Source organism: Myotis daubentonii, chromosome 18 (genome assembly GCF_963259705.1).
Source record: "Myotis daubentonii chromosome 18, mMyoDau2.1, whole genome shotgun sequence".
Classification (NCBI taxonomy): Eukaryota; Metazoa; Chordata; class Mammalia; order Chiroptera; family Vespertilionidae; genus Myotis; species Myotis daubentonii.
In genome coordinates, this window is record NC_081857.1 from 33,983,981 (window position 1) to 34,011,024 (window position 27,044).

Here is a 27,044-nt window from a genome sequence, read left to right on the forward strand (position 1 = left end):
ATATGGAAATTATAAAATAGAATGAGTTTCATTCTAATTTAAAAAAATTTTTCCTTTGTTCTTTGGGAAACCTCTAAAGAAGAATAAAAGTCTTGAAATTGCAATTCTCCATAATGAGTATTAAAAAAAATACTCAAAAATTAAACCGGATCAGTGGACCTTGATGGCTCACTGAGCATTGTGGAGGAGCATCTCAGCCGAATCTTGAAAGACATGTCGTTAGTAAGGTGAAGGGTGGGGAGGAGACAGGGGTGGCAGGACGCATTCCAGGTTCAGTCACCGGGAATTGCCGGAATGGGAGCCATGTTTAACTAGCTAATGATGTCCTGATCTTTAACACAAAACTGAAGGAGGTCCCAGACAGCATCTGCTCTGAGCTTAGAGCAGGGGAGGTCTTCCTCCCTCTCTTCACAGCGTCTGAGCAGCACTAAGCACTGAGGTGCCTGCTTCATTACTTCGTGATTTGTCACAGAACGTCTTGCTTTTCCGACACAGGCTACTTACCAAAAGCTGCTCCCTCTGTACTTCCCAAGGTCATTAAAGGAGGAGGGTCGGTCATTGCCATACCTGCCTGCAGATATTGGAAATGCAGAAGGGGAGCCTGTGGTACCTGAACGGCAGATTCGAATAAGTGAGAAACCTGGGGCCCCGGAAGGTGAGTTCTGCCTTTCTCATCTCCCTCTTAAGGAAGGGAAGGGATTGATCACAGAAGGGAGTATGTGTCTGTTAGTGTGACACTGAGATCAAGACCAACTTAGAGGTTTTTAAGCATCTTATTCTTGTTAAGATTAACTCTTTAAATAAAACTGAAAAAATTAAATACACCCACATGTCTATGTCAGGTCTGTTAGGCAATAGAAATTCAAAGGTGAATATAACAACGTTCTTGCCTTCATGAAGTTGATACAGGTCACTGTTGAGACAGTAGTCCCGTACATGATCATCTAAAATGTTCCACAGCTTCAACAAGGTCTTCTAAAACCATACCTAACATCTTCCGTCCTCGGTGACTTGACCAAAGGACTGAGGTTATGTGCTGGCCAGTCAGGTGCTCCCTCCTTAAACGGCTCTGGATAAAGGACCCCAAACATTTGTTGCTTTCCTTCATTATTTCAATTCTCCAGATGCCTACATCAGATTTCATTTTCATTCTCAAAATATAACCTGAATTCTGTTCTTTTGAGCTAGCTCATAGTCATCCCTGTTGGGCATTCATAATCTGTCTGTAGCATTTACAGTCAAGTTTTGTCCTCAGCTCTCTTGCGGGTGTTTTTGTTACAGACGACCAAGAAGAGGAGGAAGAAGGCTTGGGAGCTGACCTCTCTTTCATTGGCTCTCATGCTTTTGCCCGAATGGAAGGAGATATTGATAAGCAGCGAAGGCTGACCCTTCAGGGACAGTTGTCAGAGGCAGCCCTGCAGAAGCAGCGTCAGAGAAAGTAAGGGACCCTCTGGCCCGAAAGACACGGAAGGTCCTGGGAGGGAGGAGAGGGCCTTCCGTCTGCTGACTGGTCCACATGTATGCTTCCCGCTTTGTTCCTCCTGGCAGTCCCGTGAGGGTAATATTGTCCCCGTTTTGTGGAACAGAAATTCAAAGTAAATTTATCGGGGGCCACAGTTAGCATGTGTTGAAGCCAGTGTTGAGATGCATGTCTGATTTCAGAGTTCCTGCTCTCTCTGCAATAATTGTGGTGCTTCTGGGTGAGGTTCTGTTGTAAAAGTGGAAGCTAGGGAACGGGAATGGCAGACTTACAAAGGTTTTAACCGGCTTGACTATGTTTATAATTAAAACATAATCTACAGTTTTATTACATTTAGAAGAGCTTTATTTCTCCTCGATTTATCCTCAGGACCTTATAAAGGCATTTCATTTCTTTCAGGTATTTTTTTTTTAAAGCAATTCTGAATAAATCCTCTTTGAAACAAAGAAAAGTAGCTTTTGTACTTCTGGGTAAGCTTTTCCAAGGATTGATAGTTCTTGGAAAGCTAGCTGCTTTTCAAAAAAACGGTAAAGGAAAGAAAAAAGTCATAAGGTATACATGGTTAATATCATCCATTACCTTATAGGGTTGGCTGAGGGGATGACAGCTTATACAGTTGTGAACATTAAATAGGATAATGTCATGAGCTTAGCACTGCACCTGATACTTAGCAGGCTCTTAAAACTGGTCACTGCTATTCTCTTCAGTACTGAGCAAATCATGGTCTAGTTTACCTTTGCGCTTTGCTACTTGGCATCCCTTTGGACTGGGATACTCTCATCCTTCAACTCCTGCCCATTCTCCAGGTGTTAGTCCAGAAGGGACGGTTTCTGGAAATGTACCTCGCTGGAGATAAGTTGGAATAGATGGAATAGAGTCTGGAGCAGATGCAGCCTCCTATATGCTTTTTCAGACTCTAATTAACCAAAGCCTAGCATAGCATTTATCCACTATAGTTAATGATGTGTGGTGGTTGTCATCCTCCATCTGTAAAGTGGGAGTTGGACTAGGTGATCTCTGGAGTCCCTTAGAGTTTGAATTTCGTGTCTCCTGAGTTCCTGGTCTTCACTTTATTATGGTTTAATTTATATAAACAAAAGCACAGTAGCCACTAGGGGTCACCAATGAACAGCCTTTTCCAATCAGATGATAGTTTCAGTGATTTCTAGGCCATGTGTAAGAATCATCTGGCAAACGGTTTTCTTCGAATATTCTCTTAGCCAATGCCAAACTGTGGTCCCGTGATCTGGTATAGGGGGTATAGTACAACTATTGTGACTAATCAATCATTAAAGAAGCCAGGACTTCACAGATAAAAGTTACCTAGTCCCTTTGTGGTCTCATATAACATAACATGTACAACACACCCGTTTTCCGTTTTTCTTCTGCAAAGTAAACTCCTGGAGGGCACTGACGGTGTCTTTTCACTATAGTATTCTCAACCCCTATCATAGAGCAAATCTTTGTTGAATGAATGAACATCTATTTTGTAGAACTGCTACTGCGTTAGGCTTTCTCTTTGCTTTTATTTTATTTTATTTTTTTTGCAAAGGAGAGTAATAGTATTTAAAAACTGTTAGTTTGAGACTTGGTATCTGAGCCAATTACATGAGTAGTCTTCATTTGATCATAAAGGGTTTCTTAAATATGTATGGACACCTTTTCTCAGTAACTCGTTTGTGCTTATTTTATCAATAATATACAGTAGAGATTCTGCATATATAACGGCAACTCTAACTTCTTCCTCATTATAATAAAACAGGGCAAGATAAAAACAGGTCCCAACTGTTGAATTTAATTTACAAGGGTTTATTATAATGATTATATCTTTTATTTCTCTAGTTATAATCGCTGGTTATGTCAAGCAAGATCTGAGGACCTATCGGATATTGCTTCTTTAAAAGCCTTATACCAAACAGGTGAGCTTGTGGATATGGCAACTTATTCTATTACTAATTAAGGACCCTACCTTGCATGCTGTTCGAGACTTCATTTTTCTCTGCTGTTGTCCATTTTCTATGAATGAAGTGTTTTTGTACTAATGAAGATGAAACCTATGAAAATTTCAACTGGTAGATGTATATCGGCCAACTTCATTTCTTCTTAGTGTCCTTTTCTTATTACATTTTTTTCTGCTTTTAAAAGTACCATGTACTTGCTATACAAAATTCAAACCTTATATAAATATATAATGGAGACAAAGAAAGGTCTCAGACTGCCATTCTTTCTCCATTGTATTTTTTTCAGACGATACTTGAGTTCCATTTAGTTTCCCCAGATTACCAATGTTTTTAAAAGTTGTAAGTTTTTTTTTTTTTCCCTTGGGGGAGGCAGCTGCTTGATGTGTCTCTCTCACATCGATATTTCTCTCTCTCTCTAAAAGTTGTAAGTTTAAACAAAAAGCTCTATATGAAAAGATCTTTGCCTGCACCCTTAGCTTTGACTGTCCTTGATTTAAAACCCATAAGAGGCCTTATCTTAAAAGTAATAAGGGCAGTCATCAAAACCTCCTAAAGGTAAACTAAAAAGTGTTTTCTAAGAAATCTGAAGATGGAATTTGAAAAACTTATGTTCCTGGCTTTCAGTCTTTCACATATGTGTGGACTATTTTTATAAGGTTGGTGCTCAGGACAAATCCTTCTAGAATAAAGTTTCTGGGTACTGTTTACATTTCCTGTTTATAGGTGTTGATAACTGCGGTCGCACGGTGATGGTGGTGGTTGGAAGAAACATTCCAGTAACACTAATAGATATGGACAAGGTAAGCCATGGAAAGGCTGTTTTACAAATAATGTTGATTTAAAAAGAAGGATGTGAATTTGGAATCAGGGTTTAGAATGTGAGATGATTGTATATTTCTGGCGGAGTGGCAGCCCTGGGGTTCTGCAGATCTGCATGTGTCATTTCAGGAAGTTAGGGGTTTGGTTTTGCTCTGTGGGAGAAACAGAAATACTGGGATGTCATAATGTGATCTCCAAAAACGCATCTGCTTTGTTTGGATATCATGTAACGGGCAAATTTTCTATTGGAATCTTTCTGTATTATCATTGTACTAATAAAGTCTGTCGTTCTTTTCTTCCTTTTTAAATTTATATTTTTATTGATTTTAGAGAGAGGAGAGAGGTGAGGAAGGGAGATGGAGAGAGAGAACTCTCAATTTGTGTAACACTCATTCTTATAGTGTAATTGATGCCAATAAAAACATAGATCTTGCATTGATGTCAGTGTGCACTTCCCTGATGGTCTAGATATTCATGTGTCATTTCATATAAAATACTGAGATGTGTTATAAGGTCAAACCAGGTAACAACTGGTAGCAGTTGGATCCTAATCCATGGTAATCCGGTCATGGGAATGCCAAGGACTCCCTGAGGAGGAATTGGGGAACAGCCTGTTTGATAACAATCTTTCAGTTGTGACCTCTTAGCTTCCTCCTTGCCATAGTTTATAGCTGCACCACTGGGTCACACTGGCCCTGCCCATATTGTATGTCTGCTTTGTGTTTGTTTCTCTTAAATTTCATCTTTCTTGTAATGGAATATTTCTCTACCCGATCTGGGTTACATTACATTTGAGTCTTTCAGAGCTCCAGAAAAGCTGCCCAGCCCACGGCCATCTACTGGCTCAACCTGTTCTCATTTTCATCATTCAGGTCAACAGTAAAGGTGCTAAGAAAATTAGCCCTCAAAGTGAACCATGTGAGGCGTCACTTACAATATCCTCTCTCAGTAATTCTCAGTTATAAGAGAGCCATGAGCCTCTATGTCAGTAGAGACTGCAAAGACTTTCATTGAATTCAAGCAGAAACTTTAAGAATGATTGAAAGTCTAGAAATTCTACTGCTAATGATTTTGATGTCATTATTCTACAGAGGAAAAACCTGGTAGTTGACCAAAGAATTCTTTTCAGTAACAGGAAGCGTTATTAGAATAGAGACTGGTTCTTCTCCTTCATCCCTTAACAGCGGTTCTCAACCTGTGCGTCGAGACCCCTGAAAATACATCCTGCATATCAGACATTTACATTGCGATTCATAACAGTAGCAAAATTACAGTTATGAAGTAGCAACGAAAATAATTTTATGGTTGGGGGTCACCACAACATGAACTGTATTAAAGGGTCGCGGCATTAGGAAGGTTGAGAACCACTGTTAGGGCAAGAAAGAAAGGGATCGTACTGTAGCATTCATGAGAATGATTGGGCGGCGGCACGATTCACTCTCCTGGAGATCCTAAAGAGAACTGATGCTCATCAGAGTGAAATGTCCATCTGCGCTGCCTGGGCATAGAGCAGCTTAATCTGGATTTTTCCTCTCTCTGTGAAATAGACGGCTGTGCAAAAGGATCTTTACCTTTGTTCCTCATTATCTTCTAGGCCCTTTTATACTTTATCCATGTAATGGACCACATCGCTGTGAAGGAATACGTATTAGTGTATTTTCACACACTGACAAGCGAATACAATCACCTGGACTCTGACTTCCTGAAGAAACTCTACGATGTCGTGGATGTCAAGTTAGTTATTTTTTTGCAAATTATGAAGAGGGAAAGAGCTTCTTTCTTTCCTAATTGAAGCAAACATTACTGTGTATTCTGTGAAAGTGTCTTTCATATACAAAGACTTTTATCATTCATAGTTCAGATATTTTAATAGTTGTAGGCGCTGCTTAACTCCAACTTACCACATTTAAGTAAATTCATATGTAAACTTGAGCCTGCTTTTCAAACACCTTGGAAAAGGTTTGGGGTCATGACCAACCTTTGTATATAAAATAATAAAATTGCTACCTTCTATTTATAAGGTGTTACACTTAATCAAAATATATTTATAAACATTGTTTTATTTGATCTAGTGACCCATGAGTTTGTTAATTCATAATCTAATCCCAGAGATTCTAGCATCATATAAAAAAATAAGCTTATCATAACTTTGTTAAGTATGAATTTACTTCGTCTTTCCTCTAGCTAGATAAATATAGATATATTTCAAATCTACATTTGAAAGATGGGAAAATATGGACATTCTGAAAGATGAAGGATATTGCTCAAGGTCTCCTAACATTAAATGCAGAATTTGGACTTGACCCTGGGCTACTGACTTGGAGCCAGAAAATTATTTTCATTAAACTATATTTCCCTTAAAATGATAATAGACATTTTAACCAGAATATATAGACACGCCACTACAGCAAAGATAAAATGTTCTGCTTTAAATTTTTTTCTCACTAATAGATTTCCTAAATAAAAATGCAATCCAGCTTCCTGGTGGTTGTTTTATTATGGTAGCATCACAAAGTCTTTGTGGATTGCATTGAAAAACCTATATTGCAATTAGTGTACAAAGAAGGCAGATTACCATAAGTTCCAACTGTCTTACTCCGCCCCTTAAATCTCATCTTAATTCGAAATATTAAAGTTGTCATTACCTCACACACACTTCGTTAGCTTGCTCTGAATGTGGGTTTTATAAGGAAGCATCACTCCACTATAATTCTGCCTCTACCTCTAACCAACTCTTTAACTTTGAAGAGGCCTCAACTGTGAAATGAATAGTTTGTACTATTTCTCTGAAGTCTTCCCCAGTTAACCTTATGCGACCCAATGGTGATTAACAAGCTGTTGAAATGATTTCAGGCACGCCTGGGGAAGCTAGATAGAGTAGTGGATAAGAGCGTGATTCTGGAGCCATACTGCCTGGGTTCAACTTCTGGCTCTACCAGTTGATGGCTCGTAACTTTTGGAAAATTAAAATAGAAACAGTGTCAGTTCATAGACTTGCTATGAGAATTAAGTATAAAGCCTTTGTACAATTTCTGGGACACAGTCAACTTCCTATAACTATTGTTGTTATATGATCATTGAAACTTTAGTTTCTATTTTTACTATAATTTTAAGTGGTTTTACTGTTGTTTATAATAACCCGATCCCAGAGATTTTAGGTTCATATGAAAAATGGCATTAAATAAATGCTTGTTAAATATGAATTTCCTTTGTCCTACCTATAGATGGCTGTTACAGCCTAGAAAAACATAGTATCTCCTATAAAACGGACACTTTAAATAATAAAATGTTCTCTAAATTGTTTTTGACATTTCACCTAAAATTTAATACGTAAACCAGAGCTGTCTAAACCCCCCGCCCCCCCCCCCCCCGTGAATGAATATATATACTCAGGCAAAGAGTTACTTGTCCATAATGGTGAGTGGTTTGGGGCATGACTTATACTGACCCTTTTTTTATTTTAAATCAGGTATAAGAAGAATTTGAAGGCTGTTTATTTTGTTCATCCAACATTTCGTTCAAAGGTACAGTATTTTTCCTTTTAGCTAAATCATGAATTTAAATGCACTGCATGCTAGCATATTAAGACATATATATATCAACGTCCTAATTCTTGCTGTCACACTATGACTGCTAATTTCTTTGTTTACCCTTCCTTGTTAAGTGATCTTGAGCTGTGGTCCTGATGTTGGTCTCATTTAATTCTAGTGTCTTTGTAGACAATCCTCACAAGCCATGACGTCTCCATCTTTTCTTCTTCTTGCTCTTTGTTCATCTGGACGTTGCTCATGTTGTTGGTACAGAATTCACTTTCCTTCCTCTACTCATGGCTAACTTAATATGTCCTCCAGATCTCAGCTCAACAATTACTTTGCATAGAAAACCTCCCCTGACCAGTCCTGTACCTAGTTGGTACTCCTGCATTGTACCCCCTTAAGATTTTATAGTCTTCTATCATTGTTATGTTTTTAATTCAAATCACATGTTTTATTTTCTGCCTTGTATGTTAGCCTCCAAGATGATGAGAGTTAGAATCTAGCCATCTGGCTCACAGCTCCATCCCTAATATGTGATCCTACATCTTGACTTCATTAAGACATCTAGTCCTTTGGCCCTTTTACTGAAAATGTCATCTCTTTTTTGTCCTGATTTTGCCCCCCCCACCCCCCCACTTTCCCCCTCATCCAGTCTAACACCCATGTTCCATCACTTCAGCCACTTTTGTCAGTGCCTAACTAACCTATAACCTCTCACCCTTTCATCACACTTGCCCATTAATCTTGAGATAGTACATCATTTGCTTTCATCACTCCCGTATCTGGGTTGCCGAGCACTGATGGAGAAATTGGCAGAGCCAGGGGATTTGGGCTGCTGATCAGACTTGGGGCTTGATCTGCTAGAGGCCCTTTGATAGTTCACTTGACAGTGACCCAGTGTGGCTGTCTGCTCTCCTCAAGCCCTGACCTACCCGCAGTGCTCACTCCAGCAGATGCTTTGCCTTGGTCTTAAGATCATAGAAACCTCAGTAGGGAGGTTTCTCCCTATCTTCTCTCTCGCACCCCAAACCAACTGCCATCTAGTCCTTTCATTACCTCCTTGTTCTGTCACACAAGTGTTTCTTTTCTTTTCTTTTCTTTTTTTTTAAATATATTTTATTGATTTTTTACAGAGAGGAAGGGAGAGAGACAGAGAGCCAGAAACATCGATGAGAGAGAAACATCGCTCAGCTGCCTCCCGCACATCTCCCACCGGGGATATGCCCGCAACCCAGGCACATGCCCTTGACCGGAATCGAACCCGGGACCCCTCAGTCCGCAGGCCGACGCTCTAGCCACTGAGCCAAACCGGTTTCGGCAACACAAGTGTTTCTTAATGAAGGGCAGTCTCTGGATCCCATGGTAATAACAATAGCTAACGTCGTCTAGTCACTCACTATCCGCCAGCTCTTCCTGTGAATCATCTTGTGTAAGCCTTACAATAATATATCTCTGCAGCAGTGGTAGTCATCTTCCCACTTTACAGACAAGGAAATTGATGCTTAGAGACACTAAATTGCTTGTCCAAGGTAAGCAACTGATAGATAGCAAAGGCAGGATTTGAATTCAGGCATTTTAATTCCAGGGCGGGCACTCCTAACTGCACAATACATTCCCATCTCCTCAGGAAGCTCTCTCCAGTAATTCTCCTCTTTCCCATTTTTCTGCATCTAACTCATCAATTTTTAAACACTCTAAAGTCTCCAGTCATCGCTCTTCTTCTTTACAACCAAATTTTAGTGTAATCTATGTTCTATGCTCACCATTTTCATTTTTCATACATCTTAAATTACTACGTCTGGTTCGAAATTCCACTGCGGCTGCTCACACCATCATCACTGGTCATCTCTGTTCCTAACCCAGTAGACACTTTTCTGTCTTTGTGTAACCTGTTTCCCCGCAGCCTTAGACACAGTTGACCACTTCTTCCTCCAAACACTTTGCCTCGTTTTCCTCCTCCTAGCTGCTCCTGCTCAGGGTCCTCCGCCCCCCTCTTTCTCTGCTCCTCCTCTGAGTGTTAGTGTTCCCAAACACTCTGCCCTTTCCTTTCATTCTGTACCTTCTTTCCTTTCTGTGTCTTCAACAAGCCTCTAGAATATGTGCAATTCCCAAATAAAGGTCTTGGAGATGCAGGAAAGCCCAATGTTTAAAAGCAAGGGTTTTAGGTTGAGGTAATAATGTAGGTTCTAATGCCAGCTCTACAGATTACCAGCTTCTCATCCCAGGCAAGTTATGCTTTCATTTCACCTTCTATAAGATGGGAGCGATAATAGTACCTACCTTGTTAGGGTGTTGGAAGGATGAAGGTAATACATGTAAAATGCTTAAAACATTCACTGACCCAGATTGAACACTCAGCAAATGTTAGCTATCCTCATCATTCCTGTACTTAGACCTGCATGTTGAAATACTGACTAGGTATCTTCACTTAGATGTCCCACAGGCCTCTGAAGTTCAGCATGTTCTCCTGCCTCCCTCCTTCCCTCCTAAACTGCTTTTTATATTCCCTATCTTAGTAAATGCGACCACTGCCTACCAGGGTACCTGAGCCAGAAACCAGGGGGGCATCCTTGGGGACTTTCCCTACCTCACCTCTCACCATTACATCAGTTCTGTGTGCCTACTGTTGTCCAAATCCATGCCTGTGTCTTCAGGCCTGACTAGTGAAGTTTTCTTATCAAACTAATATTCTAGAATATTTACTATAGGTTCCTTTGCAAAAGTTTGCCAAGACCTGGTCTTAGGCAAAAAGAAAAGAAAAAAAAAGAAAGAGTATATCATTGTCTAAACCCAGGGGCATAAAAACCCAGGATTTAGTGATTAATTAGATTAGCAGGAGTGAGAGCAATGTGGCATCCATGACTCCCAGGTGGCATCAGATATAGGGTCATGGATTGGGAAATATTTTTGAGAGTCAATATCAAGTAAACTGAGCTTTAGCCCTTAATGTTCATGAATAAAATCACAGAGAGGCTTAGAGCAAAGAGGACAACTGCAGACAGAGCCCTAGCATCAGGGAAGGAGACTGGGAAATAAATCTAAAAATCAACAAGGAAACCAAGATTTGACTAATGCCGTGGGAGCCAGTGGATGGGAAAAGCATCAAAGATGGTAGAAGTAGTCTTTATTTTAGAGCATTGTGGAGAAATTTAAGTAAGAGGAGTAGTGAAAAGTCCTTGTTGTATTTCATAATTAAGAGATGAGTGAAGACTTCAGTGAGGGATGTTTTCCACTTTGGGATTTCTCATGGTTTACAGAATTCTTGTTGAGTTTCTCATCCAAACATTGGAATGGCTCCAGCTAAGAGTCAGGGTGAACGCAGGGTGGGCAGAGGCTGAGGACCAGGTCTGTAAAGTGACAGCCATCCTGTTGCCTCTCAGTAACATTTTGGGAAAATGAGGGAGTGAGAGAATAAAACCCATGTGTAATGAAATCCACTCTTGTTTTAAGCTAAGTCAAAAACTATCAATGGAGTGTTTCTTATTATAATGAGATGAAATCAAGGGGTAATAAAGCAATCGAATCACGCTGTTCTGATGTCCATACTCCTCAGATTTTTTTCCAGGCCACCCCACCCAGAGTGATAATTGGCTGCACATATAAATCACTGCTCTTTTTCTCCTTTGAAACTTACTAATAGACAGCAAGCTAATGGGATTTAAACCATCCTTGATTCTGGCTCCAGTGGATTACCATTACTCGTGTGAACCATCTTTTCCTGGTTTATATTGTTGGGGATCCTGTGTTCTTGGTTTTATGTCTGTAAAGAACTGGATGAAATAATCTCTAGCATTCACAAACGAACTCAGCAGTCCTTTTCAAATTTTTAATTTTCTTTAGTTTCTTAAAATAGTAGATACTAAGGAATTCAATTTACCCAACTGAATGTGTATTTATAACTTGTAAATAAACCAGGCTCTCGAAAACTAAAATGGAAAAAGTGAAGACAGTGTTCTTGAGTCTCCCTGAACAGAAAACTTTTAACTGGGTTTCCGCTTCCGTCTACTTTGAGTAATTTTCTCTTGCTAATACCTGAAGAATGTGAAGGAGGAAATGGGAGAAAAGCTTCTTTCAGAGATTGTAGGATTCTTCCCCGACCCAATCTTCTCTTTGAATTTTCCACCCACCCCCACGTCTCTACGGTGCAGCACATTCAAGAGTCCTTTCATAGACCTGTGTATTTAAGAATCATTTAAAAGTATGGAGAGCTGACCTGCTCAATTTTATGGATTAAGAAACTGAGTCTCAGACTGAAGAACAGTTTATTTTTGTAATTGTAGACGCACTTGTGTCACGATATACTACTCGCATAGGAGCATAGCGACACAATGGAAACCAAGCTTCATGGGACACAGCTCTTTACTGCAGTGCCGAGTAGTGGGCACGCTAGTGCGTCTCTTTCTTTAAATGCTGGTCATGGTCATCTAAAGCGAATCACACCGACACTGACGGACAGCACCCTGCATTTTGAAAAACACTGTTTATTACGAGATGCTTCTGAGCTCAGTTTCAATTTTGAAATACAGTTTTTATCTGTTATAAATTCTCAAACTCATGTTTGTATTTCTAAGTTCTGGCCACTGGCTTAAATTATTTTCTCTTCTATTAATCAGGTATCAACATGGTTTTTTACCACCTTTTCTGTCTCAGGACTGAAGGACAAAGTCCACCATGTGGACAGCCTCCACCAGCTGTTTTCTGCCATCTCGCCAGAACAGATCGACTTTCCTCCTTTTGTCCTTGAATATGATGCCAGGGTGAGTACCAGGAGTTCTCCCTGCCCTGCTGCAGGCTCCTAACTGCTCTGCAGAGCAGGGCTTATAAGGACATCCTTCCATTGTAAGATGATATTAATGCAATTAGTGTGTTTTTATAAACTTGATTGTATCAATTAACATTCTTAGGAAAACACTTTATCCTAAAAGAGGGCTTCTCCCCCAATAAACTTTTCAATGGCAGATTTTTCTGCAATAATTTTGAAGCCAGTCCTGGGTTGTGTTGTGAATTTTTCTACCATCTTTCAGACATACCTCTACCTACTTATCTTAAGATTGAATGGCTATTCATCTCCATAAATAGAACCAGAAGAATCGATTGATGTCCATTTTCAATATTAATTGTAAATCAGGTAGCCTGTCTTAGTCTTTACTAAAAGTTTCATTTTGCTTGGTCAAAAGATCCTTAGTCTTCTTATTTAATTGTTGCTGGTTACATATCTTTATGTATGAACCAGGGAAGATATTGGAAGGCTATATTAAGTTGAAGTGAATTATTATTCCTGAATTATTGAACAACATGGATACAGTAAGATAAATATCCTACAACACATTTTATCTCTAACTTCTTTAACTTCAGCTATGATTTCTGTTCTTCTTTGTTTTATGAGCAAAGTATTTCACGTGTTCTGATGGCTAATAAAATCTTATGGTTGGTGCGGCCAGCGTGGCTTAGTGGTTGAGCATCAAACTATGAACTAGGAGTCAACTTTTGATTCCTGGTCAGGGCACATGCTGGGATTGTGGGCGCGATCCCCAGTGTGGGGCGTGCAGGAAGCAGCCGATCAATGATATATAAAATATATATGTATATATATTTTAAAAAGACTGGGTGGACTTAATGCTCCTCACCAGCTGTCATGTAAATATACCATAGAGCAGTGCCATTTTCACCCTGCCCCTCATTCTCCATTTCCAACTGCTATCTTACATTAATGCTATACATTTTCTGTTTAAGGTTTCCTGAAAAATACATTGTTTGTCAAAGAAATGCTTTCCTTAAAAATGAGAAATGAATCTCCAATCTTATAAATGGAATCTAGAGTCCATCTCCTGTAAAGTTAACTGCTTTGATTTTTATTAAGATAAAGTTAGCCAAAATGAGATCAAGAAATTCCCCTGACATGGATGCGGTGCTTTCTACATTTGACATTAAAGCTCTGGCATTTAATTCTCTATTTTGATCTTGAACTAAGCGCCCTGAGACCTGTAATCGGTACAAGCCTGGACGCTCAGGCGTGTTATGGAGAAGACTCATTTCTGCCAAGAAAGTTATGGTTATTAAATTCTTCAGCAATCGTTCCTTTTGTTTTGTGACTCTATATTAAGATTCAGCACACAGTAAGATCACGCAGTCTAACAACAAAGAATCTGTGTGCTGTATTCCATTAGCCATGGATTCAAACGCGGGCTCTTCTGGTGACTAGCTAGGTGGCCTGTGTGAGCCTCCGGTTCCTCTCTGTAAGATGAGGGTGTCACCTACTTCATAGCATTCTGTGAGGATGTAAGGGATAAGGGATTCAGAAAAATGCTGATAAAGTTTCTAGCATATAGAATATTCAGTAAGTGGTAATGTTATTTTAAAAAATCATCATCCATCATCCTGATCATCTCTACCTATTGTGCACCAACTCTGATTACCGGGGAACTGCTCTGATGGCTTGAGCTAGACATTTTATATGTATTAAGTCATTGACTCTAAATCCCTTTCTTTTATGTTCCCAGTTAAAGTGATCTTATGACGTAGGGTTCCTGTCTTTTTTTCTTCCCACAGGAAAATGGGCCTTACTATACGTCGTATCCCCCATCCCCAGACTTGTGACCTGCCCTCTCCCAGCCCTGGTTCCCAAGGACACCACCCTCTCCACGGATCACTACCTGCTGAAGTGATACTCATTTTTGCTGTACAGATCCAGAGAGCCTTTTGTGCCCACCTCTCTGGTATTTTTTTATTGACTGTATATTTTCTGGCACATAAGCAATCTGAAAACGGTAGGCCATTCTGAATTGCACACTTATTTTAACTTTGTATATTTGTATCAAATGAAAATGTTCATTTGTAGAGGGTTGTTCATAGCAATTGGGGAGCAACTTTTGAGTATCTTCAGTTTCCTGAAAGGACCCTGGATTCTCCATTAGACAAGCCACCCATGTCACTCATACCCTCTCTTTAACATTGCACGCTTCCTTTGTGTACTTGAGCCTGTCTCAAAATATATAGAACCAATGTATGCTGACCGGATGCATTATTTGCGTCAGATCCTGGCATCACGTTTTATACAGATAAGGTGGTTATGATAAAAGAGAATTGTCTGGGACCAAGGATTTGGAAATGAACTGATAAGAAACGTCAACATCACGAGCTAAATATAGGTCTTAGAATTTTACTGCACCAGTTAAGACGAAGGTTTAAGAACTGAAGTTCCTTGGAGCGTGTGGTTTGTTAAGATTGTTCTGGTCTCAGCGGTGGGGGAAACAGGAAGATGGTAGGTATCTTCAGCCTTTTTCCTATAATCATGGGTGACTCGGTCTCCTTATTCAAGGGGACCGTGCATATTGGTCCCCTAAAGTGGAGGGCATCTGGGAGCCTTTGGAGATGTGCGGTCTTCCCAGAGTCATGCACGACCCTGTTTGGCTCTTAGAAATGCCCCCTGTAAGGACCCTTCCTAGTTGCCCACATCAGTGTGGAGGGAGTGTGTGCATGGAACGAAATTCCAGACCACGTTTGTCACTCAGGCTCTCCCTGTGCCTTAGCTTGCTTATGGGTAAAAGTAGAATTATGCTCCCTACCTCACAGAGGTGTCATGAGGGCAGCATTTAGAAAGGGCTTTTGATGTCTTTGGATGAAGAATGCTAGGGGAGTTCTTGGGGTAGGGTGTCTTCAGTTACTTTTTTCAATGATAATAAATATGCTTGAGGGAGTGCTACAAGCCCTTCCCCTTGTCCTTGGCATCTTTAGAGTGACTCTTTTCTTTTGGGACAAGAGCTGTTAGAGCAAAATCCCAACCCTGAGGACCTCCTTCCTCTTCGTCCAGATTTCTTCTGGCCTCCTCCCCCAGCGCTGCACTTTAATGAGAGGCATCTGCTGGCCATTTTAAGCATGTCTTCTTCAATTAAGGTCACACCATTATCATTTCCATCTGGGTGTCCTCGTCCCCTCCATGCCCTTCACCCCGGCATGTCCATTGGCATTTTGGAGAAGCAAGTGTAGACATCAGGTCTAAAGTGCCCAGGATCGGTGCTCCCAAGGGCCTGTTCCCTTTGCCCAAATTAATTCTTCAGTGGAAGTAAAAGAAACAACTTCTCGTTGTTTGTGATAGAGAAGTCCCCTTTGGTTGTGTTAACTGCATCCCCTGTTTTCCCATATAAATGAGACGGGACTTTACATTTCTAAGGTACGCGCGCCTGTCTTCTGCGTGGAGTGAACACATTTGCTTTCTGTGGGAAATCAAAACCACTTGTTCCTTATGTACTGCTTGTTTGTTAAGGACTTCCTGATGACTTAGGTCATCGGGTCCAGTGAGCCAGTCAGAAGTCTGGTGTTAAGCTTCCTCTCGAATAGTAATCCCTTAACCCCGTGAGCCTTGAGCCTTGTGAATCTGAAAAATTAACTTCATCTGCTCCAGGCAATTGTTAGGTCATGTTTGAGGCATCTTTTCCCTGGAGGCAGTTATAAAAATATGCCAGCTTTTCGTGGTTAAAGCTGGACTTGGCTCCTTCACATGGGCACCTGGCCCGAATCATTTCCTCTATAGATAACAGAGGCTGCAAGCTACTTCGCCATTTGAATGGAAACACATTTACACGGACAGTTTCTTATAGGCAATCCTTTTGAAAGGATGTCCCTTTGTGGTGAGTATACCAGTGGCACAAGCAGGAGTCTCCATATCCTGAGATTCTAGTTCAATTGATGTCCTAGGGTAGAAAGGTAGTAGAGGACTACGTACATGTCAACCACGTTTCATAATTAAATGGAGACTAAAGCTAAGGGCTGCTCTTCTCAATGAAACTAAATTTGGTGTGGGACCAAGTTTGTGTTATCCTGCTGCCTGAAGTGTTATGTAATGAAGTTGTTTCTCGGTGTACTGAGATCCTAGGAGTGGAACACAGTGACCTCGATATTGAAACGATTAAGTAATGCTCAGTGCCTATCTGCCTCTGTGGAGCAGTGGATGCCTGGACAACACACGCCATGTTCAAGGATGGACTTGAGGATGAAAGGGTGCCTGGGTGGGGATGACCACTAGCATCTGATGTTAATTCAAAGCACCACCCAGTCCTTAATTCAGTTAAACTTTGGTCATGCCAAATGCTTAGTTGAATTGAAGAAACAACTTACAAGACGTTAAGTTAATCCATTCATTAATTCATGCAAGGCATAATACGATTTTTAAGACAAGTATGTTTCTTGCTTCAGCATATGTTTGGATTCTTCTGAACTCATCTATATCTAAGTTTCTTGACAGCAAAAATAACCTTGAAAAAAAGCTTAGTTTTTATTAGACTCTTAGTGTCTAGAGGCCAAAGTGGTTCATATTTTAAAGATTTTGCTTTAATGTATATCTTAGTTCATTGGCTGGTGCTCTATTTATTTATTTGTGTGTTGTTGTTTTTTTAAGGAATCCATCTCCAGTAGTTTGAGAGTGATCAACAGAGGATTTTCAGAATATTTTTGATAAGAAAAATGGATGTAGATTTTTTTATCAAATACCTGAAATCTAAAAGGATTAAAATATCTCCTATTTGTAGAGATGGATGAGTGTAATCACTTTAGTAGAAAAAAATGGTTAGCCTATTTCTATTTGTTTTTTATTTGTTCAAATATTATTTAATGAATTCAAACTGTACCTAATGGTTTAAACTTTTCTTTGCAACAGTTAACAGGAAAGCGATAAAGTGTAGCTTCAATATAGGCTAAAAACCACTTTTCGTGTTTCCCTTGGTACATTGTGTATGTATGTATATAGAGTTTACATTGCCTACTATATAAACAGAAATTATTAGAATTTGAAGTATTAGAAAGAAGAATTGGATGGTTCTAGGTGCAGTGGATTGATTGTATTAAGGACCAAAAGGACTACAGCATATAAACCTCTAAAATTGGGATTAGCCAGGAAGTTTCTGATTGTGGTTCCCTTAAGTTACGGTCATTATAATTAACATGCAGGAGAGTTTTTTAGCTGTACCGACAGTTTTGGTATGTACTAGTACCTCATGGCATATGATTGATTCTCGGTTTGCGATTGCCTGAGCCCATGAAGAATAAAGGAGGGTTCTATCTGTAATCTAGGTCATATAAAAAAAATAAAAAACTCAGAAATTATAAGGATGGCCTAGTAGGCCTAACCATACACACACACACACACACACTCACACTTTCTTCCCGCCTTTTGTCCCTTCCTCCTTCCATCTCCCCACAAGAACATTTTAATTTTTTTAAATTAAATTTATTGGGGTGATATTGGCTAATAAAATTATATGAGTTTCAAGTGTATGATATGTAACACATTTATGTATATTGCATTGTGTGCTTATCACCCAAGGTCAGACCTCCTTCCATCACCATATATTTGACCCCCTTGACCCTTTACTCCTCCTGGTGACCACCATACTGTCTATGAGTGTTTGTTTGTTTTTCTCATTTGTTCATTTGTTGCTTTCCTCATATGAGTGAAATCATATGGTTTTGTATCCCACCTATGAATGAAATCATGTGGTTCTTGACATTTTTTGTCTGACTTATATCGCTTAGCATGATATTCTCAAGATCTATCCATGTTGTCCCAAATGGCAGTATTTCATCTTTTCTATGGAGAGTAGTATTCCATTGTATATTTGTACCACATCTCCTTTACCCAATCGTCTGTCAAAGGACATGTCAGTTTCCATGTCTTGGCCACTGTGAATAATGCTGCAATAAACATGGGGGAACATCTATCTTTACGAATAAATGTTTTCAAATTTTCAGGTAGGTACCCGTAATATCCCCACAGAATTTTTAATGGTGGTTAGTAGCATCGGTGCTGTGGCTTCTCACATATCTGGGGTTCAGACCTTGGGCATGCTTCTCAACCTTCTCTGAGCCTCAGTTTTCATATTAAATAGGGATAATAATTCTCCTTGAATAATTAAGAGAGATGAATGCAATAATGTTCATGAAGCATGCATAGTGTTGATTTTTTTTTGTTTTGTTTTTTATGCATAGTGTTTATAAGTGCTAGCTACCATCACTTTTATTAGAAAAAATAACATTTTGCTAAGGTCTTTATATTATTTTATATATTGAGTAGTAAAATCAGGATTCAACTTCAAGTCTGACTCCAAAGCTCATACTCTTATGAAAAGTTATTTAATAAAGACCATCAATATCAGTTGCTTATAAGTTTTTAATCTTAAATACTATTTTCTCAATATTTGTTACAAAATTAATGTTTCTGTGGAGGGGAAATGGCTAAGGTTCCTTTTAACAATTGTGTGGATGTGCTAATAACCAAATTGACACTAAATAAATATAAACTTTATTTACAAGTTGTCATGCTAGGTTGCGGTCTAGTAAAGGGATGGTGTGGCCATGAGGCCAACGTGTCTATTATCGTGCTCATCTATGATCTGTAACTAATGACAGCATGGGATTCGCCCTGAATCATGAGACAGTTTCTGCAGGAAAAGAATTTCCCCCCAACCAGTATTATCCTGATGTTCCCTGATAGTTCTGAGAAATAGTACGTAAGCATCTTAAATTTGTGAAACCTATTTGAAAAACTTGCTTTAACTGTTCTTTAAAATAGATGTTAGTAAGTCTTCTATCTTTTCCTAGTTTTCTAAATAAATTCTGGAGTTCTGAAAAAACGAACATACATGCAGGCTTGGTTTATTATTATTATTATTGTTGTTATTATTATTATTCTTTTGCTGTTTTTTCTCACTGGGTGATGGGGAAAAAATAACCAGGAGAGGGTTGTAAGAGGAAGTCAGTTACTTTTTTAGAAAGGATAACGTGTATCCAATTCAAGTTCTTTCCTTACTGTACTGTATTTGCATAGATTATTAAAATAGTGGAGACACCAGAAATGAGGCCGACATTAAATTCTGTTTTAAAACTATTTCCCTCTAAACATGGTAATAATCTATACTGCAGAGGTTATTGATTCTTTTTCCAATCCAGCCTCTTTCCCCGTCTGCAAGGTTTTGGAGTTTAATGACCGCATGCCTCTTCATCCACCCCTGTGGGTTCTCAAGGTCAAAGACACGTGATCAGTCAGAGCCTCATCCCTCACAGCAGAAGACAACGGTTCTGGCTTCACATTTGCAGACGAGGCCCAGGGCTACCTGATTTCCCCCATTTCAGTGTTTGTTATTTGATGTAGGTTAGGCGCCTACTTCAGGTCAAGTTATTTTCCTCTTTTACTAAATACAAATAAGACTGGTTTGCCTGGCTGATATGACTCAGCAGTTGAGCACCAGCCTATGACCCGGGAGGTCCCGGTTCGATTCCTGGTCAGGGCACATGCCCAGGCTACAGGCTCGATCCCCAGTGTGGGATGTGCAGGAGGCAGCCGATCAATGATTCTCTGTCATCATTGATGTTTCTATCTCTCCCTCTCCCTTCCTCTCTGAAATCAATAAAAATATCTATACAGTATATTTTTTTAAAAGACTATTTTATTATAACTTTTCCTTTACTACTTGGGTGAAATGCCCTCAGGTTTTTTGCGTCTTTAAATCCGAATTTATTCTTTATAAGTAGGTATGTAAAGCATTTTGACTATTTCGTTATGTCTTCTAGTTTAGATGTACTTGAAAATGCTTATTATAAATAACACTGATTTTTTTTAAGCATTGTTTTTAGGTGGGTTATGTTATCTATGCATTTTATTTCTAATAGTAAGGTAGATATTAAAATTGATTATGAAAGGAGGCATTGGTTCTCAAACAGTTGAGAACCGCTCAATCCTATCACTTTGCAGATGAAGAAATGGAGGCCTGGCCCAGGCAGGGGAAGGCGCTTTGGGCTCACAGCAGACAACACAGGCAGTAGGTGGCTTCAGAATGACCTCGCCACCCTTGCGAGAGCTCTGGTTTAACTGTTTGCACAACTGCTTGACTTGGACATTCCCTCTCATGTCCTCTACAGAAGGGTTTGTTGTTGGTGTGTGTTTTTTTTTAATGTATTTATCACTTATTTCTTAAGTTGCACTTTCTCAGCCAAGTTCCGAGGGAGGACCAGAGTTCTGTAATCAGCAGCAGAGGTGATCAGCCATACGCAGGGACTGGAAACATGTGCAGTGAGTGTTTGACAGGCATCGAAAGAAGATGCTGCGCACATCCTCCCATCGTACCAGAATTCTTTTTGTGAGCTCAGAAACGGGATTCTGTCCTTTTTTGTGAAATCATGATGGAAAGGACATTAAACAAAGCCCTGCTCGTCGCTCCTGGGCATTTGTTTAAAACTCCTGGTTGCCTTATAAGTCACTTCCTCAAAAATGACTACTTAAAAATGACCTTTATTAGATCCAAGTTGCTTCGGCATGAAAAGTGAGAGACCGCAGCCAATTAGATTATCATGGCCGTGAGCCAAGTACCCACTCTTCACGGCCCCAAGCCAACCAACCCGGCCCAGTGTTTCTCCCGGCGGCCCGCTGCCTTTGCTTCTCGTCACTTTCTTTTTCCTCCTCTCGCCTCCTGTTAAGTCAGTGAGAGGCGTATTAATAGTCAGATGTTACTGATTCTGTCTTTTCTCCTCTAAAGCACCTGTTTACACGCCCTTATCTACATCAGGACTCGCCCAGGTAAACAGTGAGGTGGAGGGTATTTCTGTTTTCACAGAAAGCCCTAGAAACAAAACCTGCTGTTCATGGAGATTTAGAAAGCATCAAGGTACCGCCTTTGCCTACTACTCCTTCCCCCTTTTTTGTTTCACTGCATCCTCCCCTCCCCCCACACAAAAAAAGTCCCATTCTAAAACATGAGTATTTTCTTTCACTGTTTCTGGGACAAGCCACTATTCACATTTTGGTTATGCCATGTCATGCAGTTTTTCTCCATGTGCGATTACTGGGGCTTCTCCTCAGCCACATCAGTTTTAAAGTACTTCCACCCTTCCATATGAGTTGCTAAATAGCTGCTATGCTGAGCCCCCCAAATGCCTTTGCTACCCCTCCCCCCCGAAATTCCCTGGAGTTCCCCACAGTCCAGTAGCTAAAGAGTTAACAACTCTTGCCTTTCCAGGACCCCACTCCAAGATTATGGCCAACTTCTCTTCAAATTGGTCAGTGCCTGTGCCATACCAGTTTAAAAATCACACCTGTTTATTACCATAAAATTACACACTCCCATATATATGGTGAATATATATATATATATATATATATATATATATATATATGTATATATATGTGTGTGTGTGTATATATATATATATATATATATATATATATATATGGAGAAAAATATGTTAGATAAGCTTCATTCTGGCATGATTTGTGGTTATTAACCATGAGCTTTATGTTCATAAACCACTATATATATTACATACATATATGGTTATATATATGTATATACACACACACATATACATACACATACTTATATATGGTGAGATTATATATATACACTTTCTACTTAATCAGGGCTAGGCTAGGATTCTGGACTCTCTTGCTGTATATTTCACTACTTCCCATATGATTCTGAGAATCTTCCTTGTCCAGAACTTCCTCTGTTGCATTCTGCAGTCTTTAAATACTAGCCTCTGCCCTTTGACCTTGTTTTGGGACCACACTCCCATTCTCAGTAGGGGAGCCAACAACTCCCCACTTGGATTTATGACAATTCAGTCCTTGTTGACCCCTCCCAGTAGAGTGTCATCATCAGGAGGCTAATCGTGACTTAGGGCAGCTTGTTTTCATCCAGGTCCCTTCTCATCACGCTGTGTTCGAAACGGGTGCTGCATAGATTGCCCCGCTGGAGTGTACAGGCTAGGTGGGATGTTGTCTTTCACCAAATCCCACATGGAAGGTTAATAAAACTCCTTTCGTACCTACAGGAATGAGAGAAAAAAATATTTTGTTCAGGTCATCCATATTTTGTCTGCATCATCCATCTGCTGTGTGACCTGGGTTCCTGGGGGGCCCCTGTGGTCTGTGACTGACGGGTGACCTCCCCACAGCTAATTTCAGAGAGTTATTTGTCACTGTGAGCAGTTGCTCAAGTTCAAGCTTCCAAGTGTAGAATGTTGAGCAGCTGTACTTCTGTGACTGCAGCCATTTCTCTCTGTTTCCTATGTGGGAAATCCTGGCAGTAATCAGATCAGCCAATCTTCATCAATTCTGCAAATAGGCCACCTGCTACAAAATATTTTTCTCCCTCATTCCTGTAGGTACGAAAAGAGTTTTATTAACCTTCCATGTGGGATTTGGTGAAAGACAACATCCCACCTAGCCTATACGCTCCAGCGGGGCAAACTGCAGCACCCGTTTCGAACACAGTAGCCACGGTGCTGAGCATAACACCCCACATACTAGTATGTGTGGGGTTTTTATTTCTTTTTTATTGATTTCAGAGAGAAGTGGAGAGGGAGTGAGAAATTGAAACATCAATGATGAGAGAGAATCATCGACCGCCCGCCTCTTGCACACCCCTTACCAGGGATGGGGCCCACAACCAAGGTACATGCCCTTGACCGGAATCGAACCCAGGACCCTTTGGTCTGCAGGCCGATGTTCTATCCACTGAGTCAAACCAGCCAGGGCAGGTTTGTTTTTTTTTCACTGGTTGGGCTTAGTATCACCTTAGACTGTCACATTCATTGGAAGCCCTGCACTTTATAGCTACTATAACATTATAAATACGCACTCTTTGACTACATAAATAGCCAAAACAGCTTCCTTGTTGTTGGAGTCAAGGGCAGTATTATACTGTTTTACACCCATCTTTGTTTTTCTTGACTTTATAGCATACTGTGAAATAGAAGTAGGCATGCAGCTGCAAAGCCATGCATTACAACTGGGGGCGGGGAGTAGGAAGAAGAGAAGGCAGGAAAATCAATGTCTTGCCCTGGTTTAAATACCTAAGTCTCTAAATGACTTGTGGTGTTGAGTGAGATATTTATAAAGATATAAAGGATGAATATATTTTTTACCAAAAATGCATTCTTTGGCAAGTGAGAGAGTGCCTGGCCTAGTTTAGAAAGAAAGGCTTAGAGGTGCCCTGTGTGTTAAGGATTAAAGATTCATTTTCTTCTTTTTCTTCCTCTCTTCCTTGTTGAAAGCGTCTAACTTGGTAGAGTTTCAGAAAGAACACAAGCTCTAAAGTTAGAAGACCTGGGTTTGAACCCCAGCTTCTCAGTTTCCTTCCCTACCTGGCCTTTTCCTCTAGGCTTCACTCTCTCCTTATAATTATATTTTATTAGCTCCCAATGTAGCTGAGGGTAAATTGTAAACTACAAAGCACCATATCCAATTCATAAAGTATCATCATCATCATGTCCTTTATAAATCGAGATGGCCAACCCCTGGACTGTGGCTATTGTAAGGATTTACCAGAATTACATCGTTTAGGATTGGCCTCTGCCGCCCACATTAACATAATACATGCAAGGGCTTAGCCAAGACACATTCCCGAAAAGAACACAATGCAACCGAAGTGGTTCACAAGGTCCTGTGCGTTTGGTTGGAGGTTACATCCTGTCGCGTTGTTAGCAACAGTTGGCAACCAACCTGAAGAGAGAGAAAAAGAAGCGATGAAAATGTCAAGCTTCCTCCAACAGATATGTCATTGAATGAGTTGGAGTAGACCAGGACATCGTGTTCAGCAATAAAGGCCAGGAGATTTGGCCACCTGTTGTACCAGATTATTATTTCACTTGAAGGACCTCAATTTGCTGTGAAGGATTGAAAACAAACACATTCCAGCAGAGAATTCTTAGTCCTGACCTTCCTTCTAGGTGACCTACGGACAGCAAGACAATACTGTACTTTCTTGTCTTAAAACTTTAACGCTTGCTTCCCTCCCAGATAAACACTTGGGACCAGTAGTGTGACAGTTGCAGTTGAGCCTTTAAGGAGACTAGAGCTTTAATGGAATTGGAGGCTCTTCCAGAGAGACTACATGGCCATCCCTCTACACAGGAAGTCCTTATTTGGTCATGGTTCTAGTGAGGTGTGACCAAACTAGAACTACAACGAAGTTATAGATCACCCTGAATAGCCAATGGAAGGCTAGCTGATTTCACACATATGTGGAATCCAATGAACAAAACAGATTAACAAACAAAGTAGAAATAGACTCATAGATGAGAAGAAACTGACAGCTGTCAGAGGGGAGAGGGGTTGTGGGGCTGGGTGAAAAAGGTGAAGGGATTAAGCAAAAAAAAAGAAAGAAAGAAAACACCCAAAAATTCAGTAGACACAGATAATAGTATGGTGATTGCCAGAGGGAAGGAGGGGTGGGGAAGTAGGGGAGCAAATGGGGGGGGGATACATAGTGATGGAAGGAGACTTGACTTGGGGTGGGGAACACACAATACAATATACAGATGATGTGTTATAAAATCGTACACCCGAAACTGTTTTTTTTAAAAAAATATTTTTATTGACTTCAGAGAGAGAGGGAGGGGGAGAGAGAGAGAGAAACATCAATGATGAGAGAGAATCCTTGATTGGCTGCCTCCTGCATGCCCCACACTGGGGATTGAGCCTGCAACTTGGGCATGTGCCCTGACCGGGAATTGAACCATGACCTCCTGGTTTATAGGTTGACACTCAACCACTGAGCCAAACTGGCTGGGTGGAAACTATTTTATTAGCCAATGTCACCCCAATAAATTCAATAAAAAGAAAGAGAAAGAATCAGTAAGCAGCGATAAGCCCGTGGGAGGCTGAACGAGGGTGGTGAGGTAAATAATCACAGCCAGTATTTACAATTCCTGACCGCATGCCAGGCAGTCTTCTAATACAGCGGTTCTCAACCTGTGGGTCGTGACCCCTTTGGCGGTCGAACGACCCTTTCACAGGGGTCACCTAAGACCATCCTGCATATCAGATATTTACATTACGATTCATAACAGCAGCAACATTACAGTTATGAAGTAGCAACGAAAATAATTTTATGGTTGGGTCACAACATGAGGAACTGTATTTAAAGGGCCAGAAGGTTGAGAACCACTGTTCTAATATATGAACACACTTGATTCTCCCAACAATCGTGTGAGGCTTGACCTTTTATTCTCCCCACTCTACAGATGAGGAAATTGAGGCACAAAGAGTTAAGGCCCAGCGTCACATTAGTGACAGGGCCAGGATTTGAACAGTGAATGCTTTACACAGGTGGTTTCTCCTGTGTGAGTACCTAGGAGAAGCACCTAGGAGTGAACCTGCAGGGCAAAGGATATGTGGACATTTTATTTTAATAGAAATCCCCAAATTGTCCTCCTGCGTGGACACACTCTGTTGAAGAGTGCTGGCTTCCTCGCGCTCCTAGCTGCACCGCGTTCTGGGACTCTGATTACTTTCAATCTGACTGTGGAAAACACTGCATATGTTTGTACTTTCAACTTGCATTGCCCTTTCTGTTCAAAAGTTTCCCATATTTTCTTTTCTGTCAAGTGTCTGCTTGTGGCCTTCACCCTCTCTGTTGGGTTATGGGCTTTTTTTTTTTAGTTGATGTGTAAGAAGTGGTTTGTACGTTAAGAAAATTAGCCTCTTGTCTGTGATATCATCACACTTTTGAGCTGGAAAGAATCATCTCACAACAATGTAGTTTAGCACCGTCACATTTAAAAACGGATTTAAGGACGTTAGATGCCTTGCAAAGCTGCAGCCCAGAAGCTTTGACTGCTAGTTTGGTAATGTTTACAGTGCACCCTGCCGCCCCTCACACAGAAAGAACCAACACCCGCCCTCTCAAGTGTCTAAGCATTGGGATTTGAGGACCCTGCCCGCCCCCCTCCCCCCCCCCGGGCCCCACCATTCCTCGCTAATCCATTGAGAGACATAGCTCCCTCCCCACCTGATTGGCACTTTCTGGATTTACGAGACGAGACTTTCCCAGCAAATCCTCATTTTGAGTCAGTCCCTCGCCCTGGACTTCCTGAGCTCTTGTTAAATGAAGAGCTCTGCATTGGGCAAGATCAGAGGATAGAAAAGGAACAGGAACTGTCATCCCTGCCTCGTGAACAATCCACTAGAGGACACGAAGCCAACGCCGACTTTCTCTGAAGAGTCATGGCTAATGCTCAAGGCATTAAAATGAAGCGCGTGACTCAACGGGTTTGTGTCCATCAGAGAAGGATTCCCACAGGTTAAGCTGTTCCTTCAGATCTAGGAAGAAGTGATGTGTGTAGGTTATAACCACGCAGAGCGCTTTCTAGCTCTCAGGGGGCACTGCAGATATCATCTCTTCTCGCCTGAATGGCGGTCCCTTTTCTTCATGTTATACACGAATAAGCCGCAGAATGACTTGTTCTGACTTGGGAAGG

At 40.6% G+C, this 27,044-nt stretch overlaps 1 protein-coding gene across 3 annotated transcripts in view; it reads left to right on the top strand.

Moving 5' to 3' along the window:
- GDAP2 (ganglioside induced differentiation associated protein 2) overlaps nucleotides 1-19,424 on the top strand; it is a 28,774-nt gene extending 9,350 nt beyond the window's left edge. Inside the window, exons 7-14 of one of the 3 annotated variants that reach the window (XM_059673749.1) lie at nucleotides 496-655; nucleotides 1,282-1,438; nucleotides 3,323-3,399; nucleotides 4,165-4,241; nucleotides 5,855-5,994; nucleotides 7,730-7,784; nucleotides 12,410-12,553; nucleotides 14,346-19,424. In XM_059673749.1, coding sequence (XP_059529732.1) covers nucleotides 496-655; nucleotides 1,282-1,438; nucleotides 3,323-3,399; nucleotides 4,165-4,241; nucleotides 5,855-5,994; nucleotides 7,730-7,784; nucleotides 12,410-12,553; nucleotides 14,346-14,393 — 858 coding nt within the window. In that variant the 3' untranslated portion in view covers nucleotides 14,394-19,424. Of the gene's footprint in view, nucleotides 1-495; nucleotides 656-1,281; nucleotides 1,439-3,322; nucleotides 3,400-4,164; nucleotides 4,242-5,854; nucleotides 5,995-7,729; nucleotides 7,785-12,409; nucleotides 12,554-14,345 lie in introns of those variants that run through there. The other 2 variants (XM_059673750.1, XM_059673751.1) reach the window with 2 other exon arrangements.
- Nucleotides 19,425-27,044: the final 7,620 nt, after the last annotated feature.